Here is a 27,197-nt window from a genome sequence, read left to right as displayed (position 1 = left end):
TTAATCATTGCCATGAACCAACAGGCCAGAGGGGGGCAAAATGTTTGCAGCTGACTAACAGACAACTAGGCCAGGGCGCCACGCTGTTCCCCGCCCACGCGCCTCTCCCCTGCCTCGGGACTAAATTTGTAATCCAAGTAGAGAAAATGGTTCCCATTTGTAACACAGATGCTCACCATGTGTCATCACTGGGCTGCATGGTGGTGGGAAAAAACCCTCCAGGCCTAGGGTTTGTCTACACAGGGCCTTGGCTACACTGCAATTGCACACCCACCAGTGGCCTGTGCCGGCTGGCACAAGGGGGCTCTTTGTAGCCGTTCACTCAGGCTGCAGCTGGAGCTCTGGGACCCCTGGGGGCACAGCAGGGGTTGGGTTGGGGTGGACACTGCAGAGTAGCAGGTTTGTGAACTAATTTGCCCTTAAAAAGAAAAGGAGGACTTGTGGCACCTTAGAGACTAACCAATTTATTTGAGCATGAGCTTTCGTGAGCTACAGCTCACTTCATCGGATGCATACTGTGGAAACTGCAGCAGACTTTATATACACACAGAGAATATGAAACAATACCTCCTCCCACCCCACTGTCCTGCTGGTAATAGCTTATCTAAAGTGATCATCAAGTTGGGCCATTTCCAGCACAAATCCAGGTTTTCTCACCCTCCACCCCCCCACACAAATTCACTCTCCTGCTGGTGATAGCCCATCCAAAGTGACAACTCTCTACACAATGTGCATGGTAATCAAGTTGGGCCATTTCCCGCACAAATCCAGGTTCTCTCACCCACCCCCACCCCCATACACACACAAACTCACTCTCCTGCTGGTAATAGCTCATCCAAAGTGGCCACTCTCCCTACAATGTGCATGGTAATCAAGGTGGGCCATGTCCAGCACAAATCCAGGCTTTCTCACACACCCCCACCCCCATACACACACAAACTCACTCTCCTGCTGGTAATAGCTCATCCAAAGTGGCCACTCTCCCTACAATGTGCATGGTAATCAAGGTGGGCCATGTCCAGCACAAATTTGTTTATATGCGGCTCCTTGTAGCGGCACTGACTGACTCCGGGGCTGGAGCTACAGGCGCCAACTTTCCAGTGTGCCGGGGGGTGCTCACTGCTCAACCCCTAGCTCTGCTCCCCCCTCCCCCTCCGAGCCTGCCATGCCCTTGTTCCTCCTCCCCAGAGCCTCCTGCACGAAACAGCTGATCAGGAGGTGCAGCGAGGGGCTGGGAGGCACTGGGACCTGGAGTGGGGGAGCTGATGGGGGGGCTGCTGACGTGTTACTGTGGCTCTTTGGCAATGTAGATGGGTAAATTCTGGCTCCTTCTCAGGCTCAGGTTGGCCACCCCTGTGCTAGATGCACCAGAACGTCTGGGGCTCGGGAAATCATTCTACCCCCCCCCTTCCTTGGCCAGCGACACAGCATCCTTGGCAGCATCCCAGCGCTGGGTTAGGAGGGAGGCAGATGTGCTGCTTCACCCTGTTCCAGCCCCGTCACAGCATTTGCCCCTTGTTCCCAGCACAAAGTCCCCCTTCGCATCTCTCCACACTGTAATCCTGTCCTCATCTCCCTCCCGTCCCGTTCAGCTTGCGCCCCCCTTTCTTCCTCGTCCTCTGCAGCTTCCCTCTCTCCCTCCCCCCGGGCACGGGGGGGCAGCTGCTCCTCCCACGGCTGTGCCCCTTCTGCAGCGCTTCCCAGAGACACCCCTGAGAGCAGCAAACTGGGCTTGGGTGACTGCAGGAGACACAGCAGCAGACGGAGGGCCTGGCCTGGCCCCCAGCTTCCCTAGCATTTGGTGGAAAGCAAAACAAAGGAACTACCCCGTCCCCTGGCCCTCCCCGTGAGAATGGCCCAGGCAAAGGAAATAAACCACCCCTAAAATGCTGTGGTGGAGCCCCTTCTCTGAGGGTGTCGCTGAATGAGAGTGATTTTTAACTAAGCCGGGCCAGGAAGGTGGGCGCTCAGCCCTGCAGGAGCTGGGGAGGGCATGGCTGGATGCTGACAGTCTCTACGTAAAAGAATAAATGGACACAAATCAGATGTCAAGAATTATAACATTCATAAACCAGTCGGAGAACACTTCAATCTCTCCGGTCACGCAATCACAGACATGAAGGTCGCTATCTTAAAACAAAAAAACTTCAAATCCAGACTCCAGCGAGAAACTGCTGAATTGGAATTCATTTGCAAATTGGATACTATTAATTTAGGCTTAAATAGAGACTGGGAGTGGCTAAGTCATTATGCAAGGTAGCCTGTTTCCTCTTGTTTTTTCCTACCCCCCCCCCCCAGATGTTCTGGTTTAACTTGGATTTAAACTTGGAGAGTGGTTAGTTTAGATGAGCTATTACCAGCAGGAGAGTGAGTTTGTGTGTGTATGGGGGTGGGGGGGAGGTGAGAAAACCTGGATCTATGCAGGAAATAGCCCGACTTGATTATGTAAAGAGTTGTCACTTTGGATGGGCTAGCACCAGCAGGAGAGTGAATTTGTGTGGGGGGATGGAGGGTGAGAAAACCTGGATTTGTGCTGGAAATGGCCCACCTGTTGATCACTTTAGTTAAGCTATTACCAGCAGGACAGTGGGGTGGGAGGAGGTATTGTTTCATATTCTCTGTGTGTATATAAAGTCTGCTGCAGTTTCCACGGTATACATCTGATGAAGTGAGCTGTAGCTCACGAAAGCTCATGCTCAAATAAATTGGTTAGTCTCTAAGGTGCCACAAGTACTCCTTTTCTTTTTTCTTTATACCTAGCTTTGTATTCAGCCTCAGCCACGGCCAGTTGGTAAGAGCTTCTCCATGCTTACTCCTCACACCTCTCTTCAAGGGCAGCACCGCGCCCTTCAGCAGCTGCTAATGGTGCCGACTCACCCCCAGCCACACTTGAGCCTGAGCTGGGGCAAAAACCTGGCTGCGAGAAATGATCCCAGGATGCTTTGAACATTTTAATTTAAGCATCTAATAGAACAGCTGATTTAGGGGGGCTGGAAACCACCACCCGTGCACCCTGCTGTGATACTGGCCCTTCAAAGGTTCCAGTCCCGGGAACTCGAAAGCACAAGAGTCTCTCAACAGAAGCTGGGGTCCTGGCTTTTCACTGGCTGAGTCGAGCAGCGGGTGGTAGCGAACGAGCAGCATCCATAAGGAAGTGTCTCCCGTTTGAAAAAGGGTTGTTTTAGCGAACTGGTTTCTTACCTCTAACCTTACCCTGAAACGTATTTCTGCAGCTTAGCTGTATTTATCCTCGTACATGTTTTCTTTAGAAATGCCCGTTTTTCACAGTCCAGCATTTATTAAGGGGTAACAGTACCGCATGCTGGTGGCTAATAACACCAGCGTGTGCCTTACTGGAGCATAATACAAACCCTCTTGTTTCTTAATGTTTAATCGTGGTGGTGATTTTAAGAATGCCAACACTTCTATCCATTCAAATCCAAGCATTCACTTGCAGAAGATATTTAACCCAAGTAATATGGATTCACAGCCCTCATCTGAAACTGGGGCCTTGTTTATGGACAGAAGTTGCAACAGTTTAGATTACAGCAGTTTAGTTAAACCAGTACAAAATATAATGTAGACACCCTTACTTCAGTTGTAGAATGCCTTACTACAGGTTAGCTCACACTTGTTCCCAATCCATTTAAGAGGGCACACACCACATTTTGGAGTGGCTTAGTAGATTTTAAATCTCACTTTTTGTTAAGTCTTTTCAGCTTTGCAAGTAGAGGGGCTCTGCGTTGAAACTAAAAGGCAATATTACCCATGAGAGAAAAGCTATGAACATCGGCCCCACTTCTACAATCTGCAGCAGCATGCAGCTGACTCCCCGCTCAGGGCCTTCCCCACGTACTAGCTGTAATAGGCTCTGGTGCCTGAGGAGGTGCTAGGTAAATGTAAAGGGCAAAGGATCAGACTCAATAGGAACTATTGAAACCACAAGCTGAAACTGTTGATCCAAAATTTTGTGTTTCCTAAAAACAAAATGCATTCTTTATTAAAAGATTCCTATTCCCCAATAACTTTTCCTGAGCTATCACACCTTATCTACCAACACTAGAAATGTAAATAAGTAAGGACTTGAAACGTGATAAAATGTGAGTCACAAATCATCAATAGGCCTATCACAAGCTGTACTATTTTACAAGCACTATTAAATTAAAAGAAACAGTCACAACGATGCACAATAGAATGATGCCATCATTAGAACAATCAATCCTTGTGAATTGTTGGATTGCTGCAATACAGTCTCTCTCTCCCCACTTAGGAAGAGTGGATGGGAAGAAGTATTGCTGACCCCTAGTGTTCAAAATTGATGAGTCAGGCCCATCCAAAAATTGTGAGATTGCATTAAAATTTTTTTTATATATATATTATATACACACACACACACTACATTTGGGATCCTTTCCATTTCCTTCGACTGTTTGGGCCTTTAAGGTACACACAGGTCACATTTTCTCCACAACCATGAAGGCTAGAAACTTCCCTTTATAAAAAAATGAAAGCTGAGATTGTCACATAATCACATGCCTCCAGGAGCTGAGACTTTAAAAAGCATTTAATAGCGTGAGACAATAAAATTGCAAGAGTTGGCAACACTAGGTCAGGCTCTACTCAACAGTTATGAGGATCAGCAGCTCAGGACCACGGTTTTGAGCTCAGCTGACTCAAAACTAAGAGCATGGTGGTTGTGAAAGATCAGAGATGTGTATCTGTCCCAGCTCTGTTGCACTCCCGCTCTCATCATGAACAAGTATTTTAGGGGAGCCATCTCTCTCCATTGGTATCTGAGGAGTTGAGTGAATGGCACTCTCCAAATGACATCCAGGAGCCTTCAGTGAATATACCCAAAAGTTTGCTTGATATCTACGCCACCTCCGGTTGACTGACAGCAGCATTCTGAAAGCTTGCATCTCTGTCATACAAACTCTCTAAACCCAGAAACATTTATAATCAAACCTAACAACTACAGCCCTTCAGTCGATCACTTTCCGAGAACGAATGTAAAACGCCTTTTCCTGGTGGAAGGAATGTATACAGGAGCTCAGGGTGGATTTTTATAAAGACCATACACAGTCTGCATAAAGCCAAATGAAAAAAAAATAAGTGCCTCAAAATGTTCCCCAAAATCGCTTCACAAATAAGTTTCTAGAGTAGAATGTCTCCTGGATGCCTCTGTGTCCATCATGCCTACAGCACCCTTTGGCCAACATTTCTGATGCTGTCAGTTGGTATCTAATGAACCATCAACAATTTGGCTAAGTCTGAGGGACAGCTATGGGTAGTTTCGGTGTGTATCATCCATCAGTGTGTATCGTCCTCTCCACCAAAGGTATCTCCAGCCAAGTCAGCTGCTCTAATGTGAAGCTAAGTGGGCCTGATTCTGTAAGAGCTTTCAGATCCCCCTGAAGGCAACATTAGTTGAAATCAGTTAACACTTCATATGACCATGGCCATTACCAAGACCTAGGGCTGCAACCAAAAGGACTGTCTTGCAAACTGAGTATGGCATCAGGAGTCACGAACTCCACTATAGACTCACTGTGTTAGACCTTGTGCCTTACCCAAAGCCCGATGATGTCGATAGGAATCATTTCATTGATTTCAGAGGACTTTAGCTCAGACCGTTCAGCACTGTGCATCAATTCCCCAGTCTATAAAATAGGGCTAATAACACTTGCTCATTTTTATACAGTGCTTGGAGAGCCACATGAGCTATATAAATGCCAAGTCGTATTATTGCTCTTGGATAATGGCATATTTTCTCTGCAGCTTTCCACATACTGAAGTATGGGCGAAGGACCCTAGAATAGGATGCAATGGAACCAAAGGTGGAAATTAGCAGAACACAAATTGCAAACTGAGATATAAGACCACCACCCTTTCCACCAGAACATTTGGGGTAATTTTGTTTTCTATTACATAGCAGAATGATTCGTGGAGGAGTTTCATGTAACTAACAATTTCATCTACAGAAATCTCAGGCATGTGTTTGTTCCAAGAATGGTTTTATGCAGATATTTCACAAGAATACATCATGTAGATTATTTTACACATCAGAATCACATCCTGAGGAAAATAGTGCAAGGATGTGCTGTCTTAATTAACAGCACATAAACTGTAACCAGTGCCTTTCGAGCAATTCATAAAGCAGTCAACTGTTAACTACTGCCTACCTATTTTGCCAGCAGCATGTCACACACAATTAGTATAGAACCAGTGTTCAGTCCTCTCTTCCCTAGTCAATTGGGTTTCAAGAACTCTTTAGTCTTACATTAATTATACACATTATAAATGTGTACTGAGGTGTAGCAAAGTGTCCAAATAACTTATTTGATGTAGATGGCACATTATAACAAGAGACTGAGTTTTTTTTCCCCAACACACACACTGATTCATCTATCTGCTTATTTTAGCTGGTGTTAAAATATATCAGCCACCACTAACTTTACCGCCATAATATGTAGCATCTGGTATTTGTTCTTCATGTACTCCAGCAAGGAAGGGCTTGAGGCTTTAGCTATAATGGACATCTTACCGCAAGGTGCTGAGAAGCCATTGGCCTCAGGGGGCTTGAGGACATTTGTCATCCATTGGATCAGACTCAAACATATGAGCTTTAAAAACTTTCTGGCAACAGTAAGTTAAAACCCCTTGTGGGTGTCTAACAGCCAGGCTAGAAATCTTCATAATAAAATCTTAGCAAAACAGAAATTTAAGATTATGTGAAACTTCAGATTGTTGTTTCAGAGTAACAGCCGTGTTAGTCTGTATTTGCAAAAAAAAGAAAAGGAGTACTTGTGGCACCTTAAGAGACTAACCAATTTATTTGAGCATTTGATGCTCAAATAAATTGGTTAGTCTCTTAAGGTGCCACAAGTACTCCTTTTCTTTTTTTTCCAGATTGTTGGTACATTTCAGATGGGCAGAGGAAGACATGCAAAGTACAAAATTACAGGAACACTATCACCTTCCTGCCTATTCCGTGAAAGGTTCTGTGGTGCTGCATTTGTTTTAAGGCCGTAGGTGATTGAGTTTGGCTTTGTCATCTTTCCTGAAACACTGAATTGCAACTGTTGGTTTTTCACACTATGGTTGAAACTGCATGAGATACAAATTACAAACACATTTTTCATTTGAGGATTTTGTTTTCACTCTGGCAGACTGAGAAGCTTGCAAGTTAAAGCTTTTTCCTTTTCAAGAGACACACAACAGTCTATATTTACAGCACTATACAATCTGAGCAGCATTGTTCTGGTTGGTACTAGCCAAAAATTAGAATTACAAACTAATTTCACATTCAGTGTTTATTTATTTGAAATACAAATGAAAACGTGTGCCCAGATCTTGCCTGAAGTTCTACTCAGATTGTTTTAAAAAAATACAGAACATTATTTCATTGTCTGACAATTAAAAAGCCCTGTTTAAAATAATAAACAGAATTTTCAGTAGCCCGTCAAAACAAGTGACATTTTACTGCTGCAACTTCTGCCAAGGAGAAGTACCTTCTCAAGTAACAGATATTATACAATCAGTTACTTCTCATCATAAAAGAACATTTTATTTATAGGATGATTTAAAAAAACAATTTTACGATAAGTTTTCATAATGAAAGGAATAAAAATCATGAAAAAATTTAAACTGAGTCAGGGACACAAATTCCATGCTTATTGGAAAGTTGGTTCTGATCATCATCATCACCACACTTAAAGGAAGACACCTAGGCAAAGGGGAACCTTCGATGAAAGACTGCTCCATTAGGAAGACACAGCATTTGGAATTCTGGAGTGCAGTTTTAAAAACTGAGTCAAAATGTTGAATGTTAAGCATTAAAATGACAAAAAATTTAAAAGCGATTTGAAATGTTAGGGGCCATGAACATACACACACAATTCGTTTTCTAGGTATCTATGCATGATATTTATAAACGAGTGGCTTGTTGCGTAAAAAGAAATTTGATTGATATTTGGACAGATGTGCTAGAATAAATGAAGACCATGATTATTCAACAATTACTATCTCAGTATATTCAGAGAGTTGAATTTAAACCTGTATTTCCTAATAGAGCCTCCCCGTACTCCTACAGCTATCGATAATTGTGGCTGGCATTTCAAAAAAAGAATAGGAATCGTTTAAAATGTTACTGATCGCTTCAGTGTTAACTGAATGGCATAAAAAGGTGGTAAGAAATGAGAGCCCTGGATTGCTCTGTATATTGGGACTTATCACCAACTACAAGACACTTTTAAATTCTTTTTTTTCCTTCCTTGTCCCAAGAAAATTTTAAATCTACACATTTGCAGCAGAGATAATGTGGTGGCACGGGCTTTTTAACAGAAACATCTTTTGAAGTGGCTGTTTAAAGCATTCTCAGCTGTAACTCATGAATGAATGGGCATATTTGAAACAATATTTTGTGCTTGTTACATTTGGTGTTTGTTTTCATTTTGTTTTTTAAAAGATTAAAAATAAATTGGCCCATTATCAAAAAAGAGTGACCACCTTTTCAGACACCAGATTGTAGTTACATCCAAGCAATGTGGCTTTTTTCCAAGATCTGTTTGAGAACAGAGGCTGAAGACTGAATGCAAAGGGGAAAAAAAACACAAATGTGGAGAAAACTAATCTATGCACATGTTTTCTATTGTCTGTGATTTAAGTCTTCTCCGAGTAGCACCACCTTGAAAGATTTTATGTGGCCTAATGAAACTCCACAAATTCTTCCAGAGTTCTGGGGATCTGCTTTTGGTAGCTTATGTTATAGATCCGTACTGCACGGGCAGCCAGGCACTTGAGGCTCAGCTTCATTTGAGTTTTAAGGAGTATTTCAGACACCCCAGTTGTACTTTTATCAAGAGGAGTCTTCTTCTGCTTATTTGTCATGTCTGTATGAGCACCAGCCTCCACCAGACTAATGATAATCGAATGCAAAGTCAAAAAATCACTGATGGGTCTGTTGTACTGGACAATGATGTGAAGTGCACTGTTTCCTTCGTTGTCCACAGCATTCACTTCAGCACCACAGTCTAACAGGAGCTTGGTGACAAGTGCATTTGGAAAGCTGCAGACGTCATTTGTGTGGAAGTCATCTACTGGTGTACTGGAGTTGACAGCATGATGCAGCAAACTGGACCCATCCCGAGTTCTGGGATCAAGATTAATCAAGTTATATATCTGCTTGTTGATTCGAGATTGCTCTTCTTCACCGCACTGAGTCTTGGTTGAGATGCACACCAAATACAAGAAGGTAAAAATATTGCATTCGTAGTTGTCCATGGCTGTGTGGATGTCAGTGTCTTGGTTGCTTTTAATCCTGGACATTCCTTGTTCTATTTCCAAGACACTACACCTCAAAACACTTTCTATGTCCTTGGCTTTAACAGGCTCATTCAAGTGTATCATCTGAGAGAAGACTTGAGCAAACCTCAAGAGATCCTTATGGGTATTCCTATTACCTTTCTGCCTCAAATGCAATGCATGAAGCCATAGTTTGATACACTGTTCAAACTCCATGTTATCTGCATAAACAGCCCCACGATAAATAATAGGATGCGAAACATCTATATTGTCCGAGCCCAAAATTCGTTCACGCACTATGAGGCCTTCCATGTGAAGGGCATCTCTGTCCTGCCGAATAGATTCTAATTCCTGAGGAGTTCTGCATTCAGTTCTGTTTCCATAAGCTTCGATTTGTGGAAGAACCTCTTTCTCAATGATGTTCTCACTGTCTCTGTACCTCTCCAGCATTGCTAAATATAAATAGTGATAAGTCTTCATTATATCATAATTTTCCCTGTCATTTGCGAACGATGCACCCAGAAGTTCCAAAGCTTCAATTCTACTTTTTCTGTCACAATCCGCATGAGCAAGAAGAAGTTCAACTACATCTGCCTTACAGCTCTCAGCAGCTACTTTTAATGGAGTCATTCCATGGCCATTCACCATCATTGCAGATTTCCATTTGACCAGCTCTCTGACAATCTCTAAATGGCCAGCTTCAGCTGCGAAGTGTAATGCCGTAGCACCACAATGTGCCTTGGCATTGGGATCAGCATGTTGTTCTAAGAGATATCTCACCACATCTGTGTGCCCCTTGTAAGCTGCAATCATAAGGCAAGTGTTGTCATACTTGTTGGCAATACTGATGTTAGCATTATTTTCCACCAGGTATTTCACTATGTCCAGTCTGCCATCAAAGCATGCAGCCCGCAGCGGAGTTGAATTGGTCACAGTAGTGTGGTTCACATTGGCTCCATGACTAACTAGCAGTTTGACAACTTCAAAGTGTCCGGCTCCTGCTGCACACCAGAGAGCTGTGGCTCCATCAATGACATAACTACAAATGTAAAGACAAAAGACAGGCAGTTAAACTGCTGCACTTTGTAAGAGATGTGAGTAGTCTGCAAGAAGCATGTTACCAATATCCCAAGTTTATATTCAACACAGGCAGATATTTTAGAGCCACTCCCTTTTTATACTTGAAGATATTTATCAGCAGAGCCAAGACAAAATAAGGCAATTAGCAAGTGCACAGATGTCCAGAAGAAAAAAAGTTAGAGAGAGAGATTTTCGAAGCAGTGCCAGGGATCGAGCCACATGACCCCATTAATATTAACAGACTCGCCTCTGTTGCTTTGAAAATTTCCTCTAGGGCTTTATTCCACTGGCCCACCCGGTCCCAAGAAGCAGAACTAGAAAAAGGAGAATTATTGTCTTCTGTAATAAACTGACATGCAGGAAAGGAAGGCGCCTACAGATCATGGAATTACAAAAGGAGAATAAAATTCAGACTTAAAAAGAGAATGTCTGATGTTTTCTCCACTTCACTAGGCCACTGGAATGGCACTGGAACGTGGAAACGTTTACATTGCAGCAATATGGATGCAGACAGTATCTCAGACTTCACTGGGAAACCAAACCATGGCAAAAGGACAAAACCATCTTTCATTTCAGTTTGTAGACCTGCGCAGGCATTTTCCAGAGTTAAAACTGAATAATAAAACACCAACATGATTTAATAATTATGCTGCAAATGCACATAAATAACTTTGCGAGAATACTCACATGTGTATTTGCATGCTCAAGTGCTCAGATGACACCCAAAGCGACAAGCTTCAGAGTTTTGGTCTAAAGACAGTTCTTAGGGCTAGATTCTGATATCGTTACTCAGCATGAGCAGTTTCTTACTCCACAAACAGCCTCTCTGAAATCAATGGAGCTACTTTTGTAACAAGATGCGAGGAAGGATTTCAAGCCCTGGCCCTACAACCAAATGTCTTGTTCATGAACAGAGGTGCTTTCCTGGCGCACCAGGGGGACACATACACAACACAAGAATTTGGGGAGTAGACAAGTGGGTGTTATGAGCCAGGCTTCCTTAGTTTGCACTTTGGCAGGGATTACAGGCACTATCAGACTCCCTAGCACAACTTGGCAGTCAGGCTCACAAGAATGATGGGAGATATAGTGAGCACAAACAGTAAATGCACAGCAAACCCCGCACGCCCTAGCCTGGCTATCCTCATGCAGAGAGGCATGAGAGGAAATTTAAACAGGCGGTGAATCAAAATGACGTATCCCTGAATCTGTGCAAGGAAGAAGTGAAAGGGCGCAGCCATCCCATAAACACACAGTGATGTAGAGAAGAAGAGACTCCTCAATCCAACAGCAGAGTGGTGATAACAGCCCTTCCCAGGGTGGATAAAAATCAATGTTTTTTTTTAAATTAAAAAAAAAAAAAATCCGTTTTTAATTTAAATAGGATTTTTTTGATAAAATGCTTTTTGAGGAAAAAACAATCTAAAGATACAGTAGTTTTAATTAAGATATCTTTGAGCTATAATGTATCTCATTATGGAATAGGGATTATAAATTCTAATTCTATAGTATGAGACCATATATTCATGTAATGTTTAAGAAAAGTTTTGTAAATGAGTTCCAATAGTTCATGGATTAGGGACCCAATCTTATGTAATTCCAGGGGCTTCTGTATAGATCATTTAGGTTAATCTTTCTGTCTAACCAATGGGACTCATTGCTAAATCTAGAAGATACCATCAGAGATGCTTAGTTTTGCAGTTCTCAAACTGTGGATTTGTGTCTCCAGAAATAACATGCTTGTTAACAGCAAAAATGTTTTTAAATAAATAAATAGAGAGAGAGAGAGAGGTGAGAAAAAACAGACCTTGACCCTATCGTCCCTCTTCAAATTTGTGTGTACAGAGTCAATCCCTTACCTCTCTCTAAAAGTGAAAAGTTTCAAAAAGTTCAATGAATAGAAGATTTTTGGGGGCAGAATAGATCTGGACAAGGAGAAGAAGTCTGGAGATAAATGTGAAAAAGGAGGGACAGGCAGTAGAAACAAAAGGAGGAGTGCTAGGCAGAGACGGGCTCCACCTAACGAAGAGAGGGAAGAGCATCTTCGCAAGCAGGCTGGCTAACCTAGTGAGGAGGGCTTCAAACTAGGTTCACCAGGGGAAGGAGACCAAAGCCCTGAGGTAAGTGGGGAAGTGGGATACCGGGAGGAAGCACGAACAGGAGCACGCGAGAGGGCAGGGGTCCTGCCTCATACTGAGAAAGAGGGACAATCAGCGAGTTATCTCAAATGCCTATACAAAAATGCAAGAAGCCTGGGAAACAAGCAGGGAGAACTGAAAGTCCTGGCACAGTCAAGGGATAACTCACATGACTGGTTTCAGAGTAGCAGCCGTGTTAGTCTGTATTCGCAAAAAGGAGTACTAGTGACACCTTAGAGAGTAACCAATTTATTTGAGCATAAGCTTTCGTGAAGCATCCGATGAAGTGAGCTGTAGCTCACAAAAGCTTATGCTCAAATAAATTGGTTACTCTCTAAGGTGCCACTAGTACTCCTTTTCACATGACTGGAGTACTGTCAAGGATGGATATAAACTTCAGGAAGGACAGGCAGGGCAGAAAAGATGGAGGAGTTGCATTGTATGTAAGGGAGCAGTATGACTGCTCAGAGCTCCGGTATGAAACTGCAGAAAACCTGAGAGTCTCTGGATTAAAGTTTAGAAGTGTGAGCAACAACGGTTATGTCGTGGTGGGAGTCTGCTATAGACCACCGGACCAGGGGGATGAGGTGGACGAGGCTTTCTTCCGACATCTCATGGAAGTTACTAGATCGCAGGCCCTGGTTCTCATGGGAGACTTCAATCATCCTGATATCTGCTGGGAGAGCAATAAAGCGGTGCACAGACAATCCAGGAAGTTTTTGGAAAGTGTAGGGGACAATTTCCTGGTGCAAGTGTGGAGGAACCAACTAGGGGCAGAGCTCTTCTTGACCTGCTGCTCACAAACCGGGAAGAATTAGTAGGGGAAGCAAAAGTGGATGGGAACCTGGGAGGCAGTGACCATGGGATGGTCGAGTTCAGGATCCTGACACAGGGAAGAAAGGAGAGCAGCAGAATACGGACCCTGGACTTCAGAAAAGCAGACTTTGACTCCCTCAGGGAACAGATGGGCAGGATCCCCTGGGAAAATAACATGAGGGGGAAAGGAGTCCAGGAGAGTTGGCTGTATTTTAAAGAATCCTTATTGAGGTTACAAGGACAAACCATCCCGATGTGTAGAAAGAACAGTAAATATGGCAGGCGACCAGCTTGGCTTAACAGTGAAATCCTTGCTGATCTTAAACACAAAAAAGAAGCTTACAAGAAGTGGAAGATTGAACAAATGACCAGGGAAGAGTATAAAAATATTGCTCGGGCATGCAGGAGTGAAATCAGGAAGGCCAAATCACACCTGGAGTTGCAGCTAGCAAGAGATGTTAACAGTAACCAGAAGGGTTTCTTCAGGTATGTTAGCAACAAGAAGAAAGTCAAGGAAAGTGTGGGCCCCTTACTGAATGAGGGAGGCAACCTAATGGATGTGGAAAAAGCTAATGTACTCAATGCTTTTTTTGCCTCTGTCTTGACGAACAAGGTCAGCTCCCAGACTACTGCACTGGGCAGCACAGCATGGGGAGGAGGTGACCAGCCCTCTGTGGAGAAAGAAGTGGTTCAGGACTATTTAGAAAAGCTGGATGAGCACAAGTCCATGGGGCCAGATGCGCTGCATCCGAGAGCGCTAAAGGAGTTGGTGGATGTGATTGCAGAGCCATTGGCCATTACCTTTGAAAATTCATGGTGATTGGGGGAAGTCCCGGACGACTGGAAAAAGGCTAATGTAGTGCCCATCTTTAAAAAAGGGAAGGAGGAGGATCCTGGGAACTACAGGCCAGTCAGCCTCACCTCAGTCCCTGGAAAAATCATGGAGCAGGTCCTCAAGGAATCAATTCTGAAGCACTTAGACGAGAGGAAAGTGATCAGGAACAGTCAGCATGGATTCACCAAGGGCAAGTCATGCCTGACTAATCTAATTGCCTTCTATGATGAGATAACTGGCTCTGTGGATGAGGGGAAAGCAGTGGACGTGTTGTTCCTTGACTTTAGCAAAGCTTTTGACACGGTCTCCCACAGTATTCTTGCCAGCAAGTTAAAGAAGTATGGGCTGGATGAATGGACTATAAGGTGGATAGAAAGTTGGCTAGATTGTCGGGCTCAACGGGTAGTGATTAATGGCTCCATGTCTAGTTGACAGCCGTTATCAAGTGGAGTGCCCCAAGGGTCGGTCCTCAGGCCGGTTTTGTTCAATATCTTCATAAATAATCTGGAGGATGGCGTGGACTGCACACTCAGCAAGTTTGCAGATGACACTAAACTGGGAGGAGTGGTAGATATGCTGGAGGGTAGGGATAGGATACAGAGGGACCTAGACAAATTAGAGGATTGGGCCAAAAAAAATCTGATGAGGTTCAACAAGGACAAGTGCAGAGTCCTGCACTTAGGACGGAAGAATCCCATGCACCTCTACAGACTAGGGACCGAATGGCTTGGCAGTAGTTCTGCAGAAAAGGACCTAGGGGTTACAGTGGACAAGAAGCTGGATATGAGTCAACAGTGTGCCCTTGTTGTCAAGAAAGCCAATGGCATTTTGGGATGTATAAGTAGGGGCATTGCCAGCAGATCGAGGGATGTGACCGTTCCCCTCTAGTCGACATTGGTGAGGCCTCATCTGGAGTACTGTGTCCAGTTTTGGGCCCCACACCACAAGAAGGATGTGGAAAAATTGGAAAGAGTCCAGCGGAGAGCAACAAAAATGATTAGGGGACTGGAATACATGACTTATGAGGAGAGGCTGAGGGAACTGGGATTGTTTAGTCTGCGGAAGAGAAGAATGAGGGGGGATTTGATAGCTGCTTTCAACTACCTGAAAGGGGGTTCCAAAGAGGATGGATCTAGACTGTTCTCAGTGGTAGCAGACGACAGAACAAGGAGTAATGGTCTCAAGTTACAGTGGGGGAGGTTTAGGTTGGATATTAGGAAAAACTTTTTCACTAGGAGGGTGGTGAAACACTGGAATGCGTTACCTATGGAGGTGGTGGAATCTCCTTCCTTAGTTTTTAATGTCAGGCTTGACAAAGCCCTGGCTGGGATGATTTAGTTGGGGATCGGTCCTGCTTTGAGCAGGGGGTTGGAGTAGATGACCTCCTGAGGTCCCTTCCAACCCTGATATTCTATGATTCTATGAAAAGTGAAACTGTTTGAGCAGCATATTCCAGAATAAAAAAATTCTGAGGTCTTTCTGAGCGTAGCCTTCATTGATTTGAGATCTACCATACCATTCTCTCACTAGAAGGGAAAACCTATAATGGCAGCAGGCCGTAAAAGAGACCCAGTTTGGGTCTCATCTATCTCTGAGTTGTGAAGAATATGTATGAAGGTTATAACAACCAACAAGAATGCACTTTTATGTAGAAATCCATGATTAAATCGAGTCTTCCTGATTAGTGATTTGATTTAAATCATTATTTAAATCAATTTGATTTAAATCAAATCCGCCCTGGCCCTTCCTAACATTGACTGGGAGCAGGAGTCCCTCCTCCACCTCAAAAACAGGAGAGACCCCCCCACACACACACCTCCATTCTACTCATTCTCAAGGAATTTTACTTTGAAAAGAACGATAAAAAAGAAGCATTCTTGGGTTCAGCCTCTCTCCCTCAGTGCCATAGAGAGGAATTACTCTTAGCGTCTCTACTGGGCTGGTGGAACGGCCTAGATATAGTACCTACAGGCCACCAGTGGACAGCCAGATGCAAGTCAGCAGCCAGTACCCATTATGTTCTCTCCCCCTCTCTTCCTGTATCTGAAATAAGCTCTTCCTTTGCATACAGGCAGCATAAAGAAAGCAAATATGTGAAGCCTGAGTTTTCTCTTAAGGCAACTTTAGCTTTATGGATAAGGTTGGGCAGGAGATTTCAGCTTTTTTATTTTAAGAGCCATTTATGGGTGCACACATGTTGGAACACACTAGAACAACATTGCAACAAGAAGTTTTAAGAACAAGGGCGGTAAAAAGGTGAAGAAAGGACGATTCACTCAAGAACACAGAATCAAGACATTCTGAGAGGTAACCTTGGTTGATTACAAGTGTTATTCATAATCTAGTAAAATTTCAGCATATCGTATTCATGCCATGCTAAACTAAAATACATCAGTGCTATGGTTCTAAAAAGCTGAGGAACTAAGATTCATTTAGAAAGAGGCCTCAGGCAATAGCTCTGTCCACACTACACAAAACAAATCCATTTACAAATATGATTTAACACACAGCTATAACTGCATAAACATGTTTAAATAATCCACTTTAACAATAGAATCAGAGCAACCACAATACTCCTCTGATGAGCTCTGAAACCCATAGACTCTTGGGTCAGGTAACATCGTTTTCTATAAACCAGGTAGTTGAGCAGCCAAGAATTTTAGCTTACTTTTGAGAAAAGTTTCTTCTGCACCTGCAGTCTGTATGCACTTAGCTTGCTGGTGTACTGCTGTAAAGTCCACAACTATCCCAGTCTAAATCATAAGATTACTCTGTATTCCCAACTAAGGAAGAGTAAAATGGCTGACAAGATGCAGGAACTGAGTTTGTGGGAACTCTAGCTCCTAATACAACCTTGTCCAGAATGCTCCATACCTCAAGACTAAATTCTTGTGGCCCCAGCAATCAGAGTTAAAGTAACCTTTTAAAAAAATAAATTACCATCACGTAAAATCTGAATGTCCAAATTAGAAATAAAACTTCATTAAAATGTAGATATCAATGAGGCCAAAAAAACCATCTCCCATGCCTTTAAACAGCCAGAGTAAGCAAGGTAGAGGGGAATTTGTGCTTTCACTGGAGGTTTTCAAAGCACTTTTAAAACATTTAAGTCTCACAACATCCCTGTATGATACATATACAACCAAAAGGGTCCTTTTTCTGATAACTAATTACATTTGGGCTGAGAAGGGACCTACAGCATATTACAAATGCAGCTATAGCATCTCATGCTGTGATCCTGTCACATCCCAAAAGCTAATCAAGGCCAACTGTTGGTGATTGTGAGATCCAGCTGCTGCAGGAAGTGATGGTGATGTTTCAATTTTGGCAGTTCTCTTTCCAGTGAAGTATTAAACTGGTACCACAGCATTTGTCAGAGGGTGCTGAGCTGCTGGGGACATGTCTTGCAAGAGAAGGAAAACTGACCCTTTGTGACCAGAATGATCCCATAGCACAACTTCCAAGAACAAAATTATTAACCAGAGTGTTTTGGCTAAATCCCAGCTCAGGTGATTACACTCTCTCTCCCAAAACTCCCCATGCAGTTTCAGTTGAATAGTGTACTTTTCTCCCCTTCCTGTCCTACACTGTTGTGTGCGGTTGAGCACCCCCTTCAGAGAATACTGCACTTTAGTGTTGGAGAAGTGATGTCTCCTGTATGGTTTATATAATACAGTAGTTTGTAAAAGGTTTTGGGATGAAATGTACTATACAAAAGACTAATACCATTTTGTGGAGTAATTTAGAGAGGAATCACTGTCTACCTTATCTAGAACCAGAGGCATTAAAATTATATCTAGAGCATCTGAAAAGGAGGATGGTTACATACAAGTAGAGCATCCATGTGGCTCACACCTTCCCTCTCTGAGGGCATATCCTAAAGCTCCATGTGACCCATGGTAGCAGTGATGTCACAGAATAATACATTCTGGTACATCCTGAAAAACAGCCACTTGCCCAAGGCAGAGGCAGAGTTTTCCCGGGGGAGTTGTGGCTAGCCCATTAGATTCTGTAGAAGGTAAGACTTTCTTTAAACAAAAAAAATACATGCTTTGCCCACGTAGTTGGGAAGATAGCCTTGCAAATGTGAACTGAGGGAATGACGACTCCCTGAGTCTACACACAACTCCTGGAGCACTGCCACTGTTAATAGCTTTCCCAGCAGAATACGGGTGGGGGTGGGGGGAACCCTAGTTAGTTTCACAGCCACTATTCCGAACCTGGTAGGAAAGTGCTGTGTGTTCCCCATAATCACACAGAGAGGTTATGTCTACAGTAGAAATATTACAGGGGTACAGTTGCATCACTTGTAGTATAGATGCTTACTACAGTGATGGAAAGGTTCTTCCGTTGCTGTAGTAAATCCATCTGTCCAAGAGGCGATAGCTAAGTCGACAGAACTCTTCTGTCGACTGGTGTCTGCAGTGGGCATTAGATCAACTTAATTACAGTGCAGAGGGCGTGAAAATTTTCACAGGTAGGTAAGACAATCTAACTTTGTTGTGTAGACCAGCCCAGAGTCTACTTAGCAAGATCTTTCAGCGTACGTTTCTGAGATAGCTCACTTTTCATCCTGGCTTTGCCATTCCCCTTTGAAAGAGGTAGGAGTAAAAGACATCAGCATTGTGTACGTACCCATCGAAGCGGACCGTGCCAGTCTGATGGGTCTGCACCCGGTAATGTTCTAGCAGCAAGCGCACCACCTTGGCATGACCGTTACGGGCTGCGATGATAAGGGGCGTGGAGCGCTGACCACCCTGCTGGCTGACGTAGCTCAGCAAGTACCTGATGTCATTCTCGGAGCGGTTGAGCAGCAGGGCAGCCAGGGTCAGCACTCTCCCTTCACTGGCCGCCTTGTACACATAGCCGGCCAGGCCTTCCATGGCCTTCTCCTCCTCCCAACTTCTCCTCCTGCTGCCACCGCCACCTTCAGGCCTGCCAGCTGCAGCTGGTGCCAAGGCCAGGGAAGTCTCTTCCTCCTCCGTCCTGAATCGGTCCACGGCGGGGGGCACATGCGGGCAGGCCCTGACCAGAGCCCAGCCGGCCCCCTCAGGGTCAGCACCAGCGCAGGGTGACCCAAGTTTCCACCACTACCCACAGCCCCCAGGACGCCCTGTCAGTGCCACATTCTCCAGCCCCTCAGAGTGCCACGTGCCATGGCGGGCGGGCAGCCGAGGGCAACCACCGCTGTGGGGCTCGGCGCCCACTCCCCCCGACAGGGCCACGGGGGCTGGGGGGCAAGGAGCCCCCCCAGGAAAGCTCCCCAGGTGGGGCCTGGTGGGGGAGGGACCCAGGAGGGTGGCGAGGGGGCAGGAACCCCCCGTTCGCTACAGGCCCCCAGAGAAGGCCTGGGGGAGGCAGGGACCCAGGAAGGGCGGGGGGTCCGGCCCTTCCCCTCGCTACGGCGCCCCGACCTCACTACGGGTACCCGGAGGGACCCTGGATGGGGGACAGGGACTCGGAGAGCGGGAGCTCCCAGGAGTGACAGGGTGGAGCCCCGCCCCCCCAGCTACGGAGCCCCGCAAGGGCCAGCAGCCGCGACTCTCTCAGGCTGTCCTGGGCCGCTCCCCTCCCCCGCCCGCGCTCCTTATAGGCCACTGAGATTCCGGAAACAAAAGCGGAAGTGGCCGCGTCCTCCGCGGAATCCATCCCGGCCGGGAAACCGCGACCCGAGCAGAACCGTTCCGGGGAGCGGGCCCGCGGCAGGACCTGGGGCTGGCGGATGGTGGGTGGGACGGAGGGAGTCCCCGGGGTGGGTCCCCCATTCGGCCCCTTCCAGCAGCCCTGGCCCCTCCCCAGCACAGGGCCATGGCCCCCCACGGCGGGGTCCCACAGTCAAGCTAGACAAGACAAATAGAGTTGGAGGGAGACTAGAGGCAAAAGGACTTGCCCGGGGCAAGAGTAACAGAGCTAGAACGGTTTCAGAGTAGCAGCCGTGTTAGTCTGTATTCGCAAAAAGAAAAGGAGGACTTGGGGCACCTTAGAGACTAACCCGTTTATTTGAGCATGAGCTTCCGTGAGCTACAGCTCACTTCATCGGATGCACACCGTGGAAACTGCAGAAGACATTATATACACACAGAGACCATGAAACAATACCTCCTCCCACCCCACTCTCCTGCTGGTAACAGCTTATCTAAAGTGACCACTCTCCTTACAATGTGCATGATAATCAAGGTGGGCCATTTCCAGCACAAATCCAGGTTTTCTCACCCTCCGCGCCCCCCCCCCCCATACACAAACTCACTCTCCTGCTGGTAATAGCCCGAAGTGAGCTGTAGCTCACGAAAGCTCATGCTCAAATAAATTGGTTAGTCTCTAAGGTGCCACAAGTACTCCTTTTCTTTTTGCGAATACAGACTAACACGGCTGTTCCTCTGAAACCTCTCTTTACAATGTGTATGATAAACAAGGTGGGCCATTTCCAGCACAAATCCAGATTTTCTCACCCCCCCCCCCTTTTTCCAAAAACCACACACACAAACTCACTCTCCCGCTGGTAATAGCTTATCCAAAGTGACCACTCTCCTTACAATGTGTATGAAAATCGAGGTGGGCCATTTCCAGCACAAATCCAGGTTTTCTCACCCCCCACCCCCATACACACACAAACTCACTCTCCTGCTGGTAATAGTTCACCCAAAGTGACCACTCTCCCTACAGTGTGCATGATAATCAAGGTGGGCCATTTGGATGGTCTATTACCAGCAGGAGAGTGAGTTTGGGGGGGGGGGAGGGCGGAGGGTGAGAAAACCTGGATTTGTGCTGGAAATGGCCCAACTTGATTATCATACACATTGTAAGGAGAGTGGTCACTTTAGATAAGCTATTACCAGCAGGACAGTGGGGTGGGAGGAGGTATTGTTTCATGGTCTCTGTGTATATAATGTCTTCTGCAGTTTCCACAGTATGCATCCGATGAAGTGAGCTGTAGCTCATGAAAGCTTATGCTCAAATAAATTGGTTAGTCTCTAAGGTGCCACAAGTACTCCTTTTCTTAGAGCTAGAACGAGCAGCCAGGACTCTCCCTTCCCCGCCCAGCACCCACTCCACTAGCCCACGATGCCTCAGGTCGGCTTGCCTTGGCCCTGGCCTTTTCCAGGGAACTGATTTTCTTCAGCCAAAGCTGCTGGTGTCCAAAGACAGACGTGGAATGATAAACTGCCACTCCTTTTGAAACCAAAATCGTGCTGAGCAATGGTAACAGGGCCGCCCAGGCCCCAGTCCGGTAGCCAGCGAGAGCCCCATTGACTTTAATAGGGATCTGCCCGTGCTCAGTGCTCAGTAAGGGGTCTGGGCCATAATATGTAAGCATGCTGGGATCTGGTGGGATGACAGACACTATATAGATTTAAGTTGTTAACAAGAACAGAGACCCAATGCCTCTTGATTTGGAAAGTCCCCCTAAGCCTCCTCTCTCATTTTCCAGGTGAGGAAGGCCCATCCCTCTGGTGCCAGGCCATTGCTTTCCGTCTTTGCTCTAGTTCACCTCTATTCTCCCAGCTTCTCGTCATCTACAGTCTGGGATCTTTGACTTTGAATTGCAAAGGCATGCTCCTCCAGACAACTTCTACCTCCTCAAACAGCCCACTTTTGCCAACTCTCTTTTAAGTAACTTGACTATGCCACAAATGCAGGTGATAGCACTATTCAGTCATACAACTTCCACTGCTGAAAGTGTCACAATGGCTTATCCTCAGTAAGTATAACTTTTTGAAAGTGTGCAGGAATCAGAACGGCCTCTCCTTCCCAACCTTTCACTGATAGATGTGTGGGAACATGTCTCTCCCTTTCTGTGCTATATTTGTTTGTAACTATGTGTTATCCATGTCCTTTAAGGCAAGGACTAGAATTCACTCTTCCTGCTTGTTGTGTAAAAAACAGAATTTTCCAATGATCTTTATGAAATTCTGCCCAGACGAGCCTTGGATTTTCCCAGTCTCAACTTGTACCTCTGTTCAAAGGCATAATTCAACTCCCATTAGTATCAGTGGGAATTTTGTCATTGACTTCAATGGGAGTGGGACTGAGACCCAAGTGTCTATAGGTGTAATTCTGCTCTCCATTATTCCTGATCCACCGTGAGCAGCTTCACAAAGGTTGCACCAGTTAAACGGGGGGGAGGGAGGGCGGAATTTAGCCCCATCCCTTTACTTGTTTCTCCCTTTGGTCTACCATACTCCCCTTCTCCAGAAGCTTTTAACGAATATGTCTTGTTGTGACCAGTTATTTGTTATAACTAGCTGACACTGTAAGTAAAGTGATCTACTAATTGTACTGAGGTCTGCTACATGCCATTGTTTTAAGGTGGATATAGTAACAGCAAAATTAATAGTTAATTTAAAACCATGCAGCTAGACCCGCTGCTTTCTGTGGAAACTTCTCTACAAGCTAGTCCATCCATTATGTATGGGAGCAATGGCCTAATTCTGCCAAAGGCAATTGCCAAAATAGGTACTGTACTGAAGATACAACGGCAAAGTGACACAGTACATCGTGTTAAGTTGTTGGGTCACCAAGGATCAGCTTTAACGGGCACATAAACACATAAGCTACAATACAATAATACTGGCTCATGTTACTGTTGTAAATTGAAACCTCTTGTCTCCATTATCTCAAGAATTCCCCTCATTTTGGGTCTCTGGACTTTTTAGAGTTATACATCCAAGGAGAAGGAAATGCTAAGTCACAAGCATAATCAATTCTAAAGATCCCAGTTAAGGGGTGATCCTGCGAGATGCTGAGCCCTTGCAACTCATTGATTTTAATGTGTGCTGTGGGCATTCAGCACCTGTATTAGACAATGTGGGTGTGCATCAGATAATCGAGGGATACATTTTAGTGCATCAGACCACACGGCTCATTGTATACGCATGTCCCCTAAATAGCAATACTTTTATATTCCTGTGAAGGTCTCAAAGCACTTTACAAAGGAAAGTAAGTATCATTACCCACATTTGACAGCTTCAGTTCTGAGGCAGAAGGTCCAATTCACCTTTGCCCTGCTCCCTGTGTTATCGTTAACATCAGCGGAGAGTGAGTATAACTCGCCACCATTCTGATCTGGGAGCATTTTACACTGGTGTAAGTGACACCACAAAGTGCAGGACAACAGTGAATTGGCCCAGCATGAATAAGGGCCAGATTTTTAAAGCTATTTAGATGCCTAAAGATGCAGATAGGACCCTAGTGCGTGTTTTGACTCTTCCAGTAGCCTAAGGACTTTTTAAAATGCCTCTAGATGCCGCGCTGTCTCTTTCACCACCTCGGTAGCATTAAACATCTGGCCCTAAGTTACTTGACCATGGCTACAGCAGGTCAGTGGCTGAACTAGGAATAGAACCCATCTCTCTCCTGACTTCTAGTCACATGCCCGCTCCACTGAACTACTCCATTGCCTTCTATGACTGATGAGAGAGTCTCCTCTCCCTTACCATAGACTGAATCAGGAACAACGTGTAGGGGGGAAATATGTGAAATGGGGACAGTGGAAAAAACTCAGCGTGAGGATTCAAAGACTCCATATGTGCTTTCAGCCTTGTCCTTCTTTAATCTCTTGCATTTCCATAGTCTTACTCCAGAGGATCTCACAGTGCTTTATGACAGGTTTCAGAGTAGCAGCCGTGTTAGTCTGTATCCGCAAAAAGAAAAGGAGGACTTGTGGCACCTTAGAGACTAACAAATTCATTTGAGCATAAGCTTTCGTGAGCTACAGCTCACTTCATCGGATGCATGCAGTGCTTTATGTTTCACAGCTGTCTTGTGAGAGCATGAAGTATTAATAACTTTGTTCCATATGTAACACCGACAGACTCTGGTCATCGGTGAGTGGAATCAAACCTGGGACCTCTGGAGCTAAATGCATGAGCTAAAAGCCACTTGGCCCTTAGTTAAGGCTGTAGAGCAGACTCATTAATCTCTACGTGGTCTTGGTGCCACTAGAGGGGAGAGAGCACCACACCCAGGAGGTGTGTGGATTACACATAGATTATGAAAATGAAGCACACGGAACTTGCCCATGGTCACACAGTGAGTCTGTGTCAGGAAAAGATCGCAGATCTCCTGACTACCAATCCAGTGATGTATTTTAATTAAGGGTTGTGTTTGAAATAATAATTAAAAATATGATAAACTGCTCATTTGTGAAAATCCCTATTTCTCATGCCATTTTCATAGCTGAAAATCATTTTCCCTCTTTGGATCTGACTTAAAAAGAGATGAGGGCATATTGCATGGACAATTAGTGTTTGGTCCAAAAGGCAATTAAAGGGTTAAAAGATTGGGTGGTGGGGGGGTGTCCTATTTTAAAAATAGCAAAGATTATCTGACTGTACTTTGAAGAGGGTATATGAATAAAATAAGCTGCCCAGATTTGCTGCCTGGAATATGGGGACAGCGCACATAGGGGGCAGGACATGAACTCAGAGGATTTGCAATGATTTACCTTCTGCTCCGATAAGCCGAGATCACAGCTTCTCGCCTAAAACAGTATTGCGGATCCTGAGTCAGTCTGTTCCTCTAAGGCCCCAGTCCTGCCATGAGCTCCATGTGTATGTGTGGCGTTCATTACAGGCCCAGGGACCTAGTGAGCATGGCCAGTAACTGAGATCCCGGACCTCAAGAGGTGCTGATAATAAGAGATTACATGAAGCTAGCTGATATACCCAGCAAATTAATAGCAAACATTGTGGTTTGCTCCTTGGAAGGCCCAGTGTTTCTCACCCCTCCCCACCTCATGTTCAAGTCTCAGCCTCAATCTTGATATCGGGCAGGGTTAATGCCCTCTGGAGCCTTTCCACCCCCTTGAATCAGCCCTTCAAGGCACGACTGCTGCCAGATCAGCTCGAGAATTCCTGCTGAGCTGATTTCTCAGCACTCACCCTCCCGGCTGACCTGGGGGCTTTAGCCGACCTACAAGGTAAATGTCTCCATGCATGCCAACTGCTGGTAAAGTCATTACAGCCACAGAAGTAACACACTGTTTGTTTTCAGACAGAGTTTTTTAAAGCCCTTTGTGTTTGGCAGCTGAATTGCTTTTGGAATAAGCTCCTTTACACCACAGCATTCATTCACTCTTACAATTCCCAGTGGCCACAATCCCGATTGACTCCCACTACAGCGTGTTCTCCATTGACTTGGTCCTGTGGTCTCATGTTATTTCTTTCTGAAAATCTCCTCTCTGCAGCTTTGTTGGCATCTGCACTGCAAAGGGCTCTGGGGCACAAGCAATAAAACAAACCAAGTGAATGCGTCACTTCCTAGCCAGTCACACTCCGCTACAATGGGGCCACCTCTCCCCTCCCCATTCATATACAGCGCTCATTAATGGCCATGCAATATGCACACCCTAGCAGTCCAGTGACCTCATGATGACAACAGCTGATTCAAGTTTAAGACTGGAGTTGTGTTGCTGATCTTTGCTGCCTTTTATGAGGCGGGTTCCCCCAAGGCACCATCAGGTGTACATAGGGACTACTCAGCGGTAGGGTTCATATTATGAAGCAAAGCAAGCTTGAAAAATTTAGCTCCATCTTAAGACCATAAGAACAGCCACACTGGGTCAGACCAATCGGCTACTTAGTCAGGTATCCTGTCTCTGACAGCGGCCAATGCCAGATGCTTCTGACAGTTGGAGGTTTAGAGACACCTGGAGCATGGGGCTGCATCCCTGACCCCATCTTAGCTAATAGCAATTGGTGGACCTATCCTCCAGGAATTTATCTAATTCTGTTTTGAACCCTGTTATATTCTTGGCCTTCACAACATCCCCTAGCAATGAGTTCCACAAGTTGACTGTGCGTTGTGTGAAGAAATACTTCCTTTTGTTTGTTTTAAACCTCCTGCCTATAAATTTAATCAGGCGACCCCTCCTGTGCTTTGTGTTATGTGAAAGGATAAATAACACTTCCCTAGTCACTTTCTCCACACCATGCATGATTTTATAGACCTCTGTCCTATCCCCACCCTTAGTTGTCTCTTTTCTAAGATGAACAGTCCTTGTCTTTTTAGTCTCTCCTCATATGGAAGCTGTTCCATACCCCTAATCATTTTTGTTGCCCTTCTCTGCACCTTTTTCAGTTCTAATCTTGTTCAAGCAATCTACATGGCCTGTTCATTAGAGGCTACCCTTCAGAGATTTAGAAGCTAATATTAGCTAGTTTTGAAACACTTTACAAACCTTAAGTTATCCTTATGACTCCCCTTAGGGGTAGTTAGGTATAATTCCCATTTTATTGACACACAGGCTGGGGCTACACTAGCGCTTTTATCTCTAAAATTGTCCAGTTGTCAACCCTGGTATAGCTACACCCCAATAGCAACAGTGGGAGCTCTGGTATAGACAGGGCTATATGGCTTATGCACTGGCATCATCTAACTCAGCTCACAGAAGCACTACACAGCTTGGCAGGAGAAACAGTGGGAAATTGTAGGGAAAAGTCCTAGTGTAGAGAGAACCATAGAGAGATTACTGGACGTGCTCAAACCCAGTGTTGGAATCAGAACGCAAGAAGTACCTTGTTCCCAGTCCACATTACTTAGTACTGCATTCTGCATGTGCCTCTACCGTTGTGTATTTCATTGAGCTTGTTTGTTCATTTTCCTCTGATGCGTTAGATAACAACAGCCCACTGCTGAAAGCAGTTGACCAGACTAGATGGATCAATGACATGTTGTGACATGGGAACACTTCTGTTTATTTACTACATGACAATTTCTTTGGTTCATTTAAAAATATAAGCAAATATAACTTCCTGCTTTCTTAGTCTTTCCTAATCTTGAATTTCTGAATGAACGGAGCTTGATTTATGCAGCGTTGTTGTAGCCACATCAGTCCCAGGACATTAAAGAGACAAGGTGGGTGAGGGATCTTTTATTGGACCAACTGTGTAGCTCGAAAGCTTGTCTCTCTCACCAACAGAAGCTGGTCCAATAAAACAGTGTGACTTGTAGTTTTAATCTGAAAAGTGATTAAAATGACATCATGGGGTTCTCTATTTATTGGCTCTCAAAGTCTCATATCTGCT

At 45.0% G+C, this 27,197-nt stretch overlaps 1 protein-coding gene across 1 annotated transcript; it reads right to left on the bottom strand.

Moving 5' to 3' along the window:
- Positions 1-7,298: 7,298 nt before the first annotated feature.
- FEM1B (fem-1 homolog B) lies at positions 7,299-19,727 on the bottom strand. Its single transcript, XM_048867105.2, has 2 exons — positions 18,808-19,727; positions 7,299-10,342 (listed from the first exon to the last, which is right to left on the bottom strand). Exons 1-2 carry the CDS (start codon positions 19,053-19,055, stop codon positions 8,707-8,709), a joined length of 1,884 nt encoding a protein of 627 aa, XP_048723062.1. The 5' UTR covers positions 19,056-19,727; the 3' UTR covers positions 7,299-8,706.
- Positions 19,728-27,197: the final 7,470 nt, after the last annotated feature.

Source organism: Caretta caretta, chromosome 10 (genome assembly GCF_965140235.1).
Source record: "Caretta caretta isolate rCarCar2 chromosome 10, rCarCar1.hap1, whole genome shotgun sequence".
Classification (NCBI taxonomy): domain Eukaryota; kingdom Metazoa; phylum Chordata; order Testudines; family Cheloniidae; genus Caretta; species Caretta caretta.
This window is presented reverse-complemented; position numbering and strand designations above follow the sequence as displayed.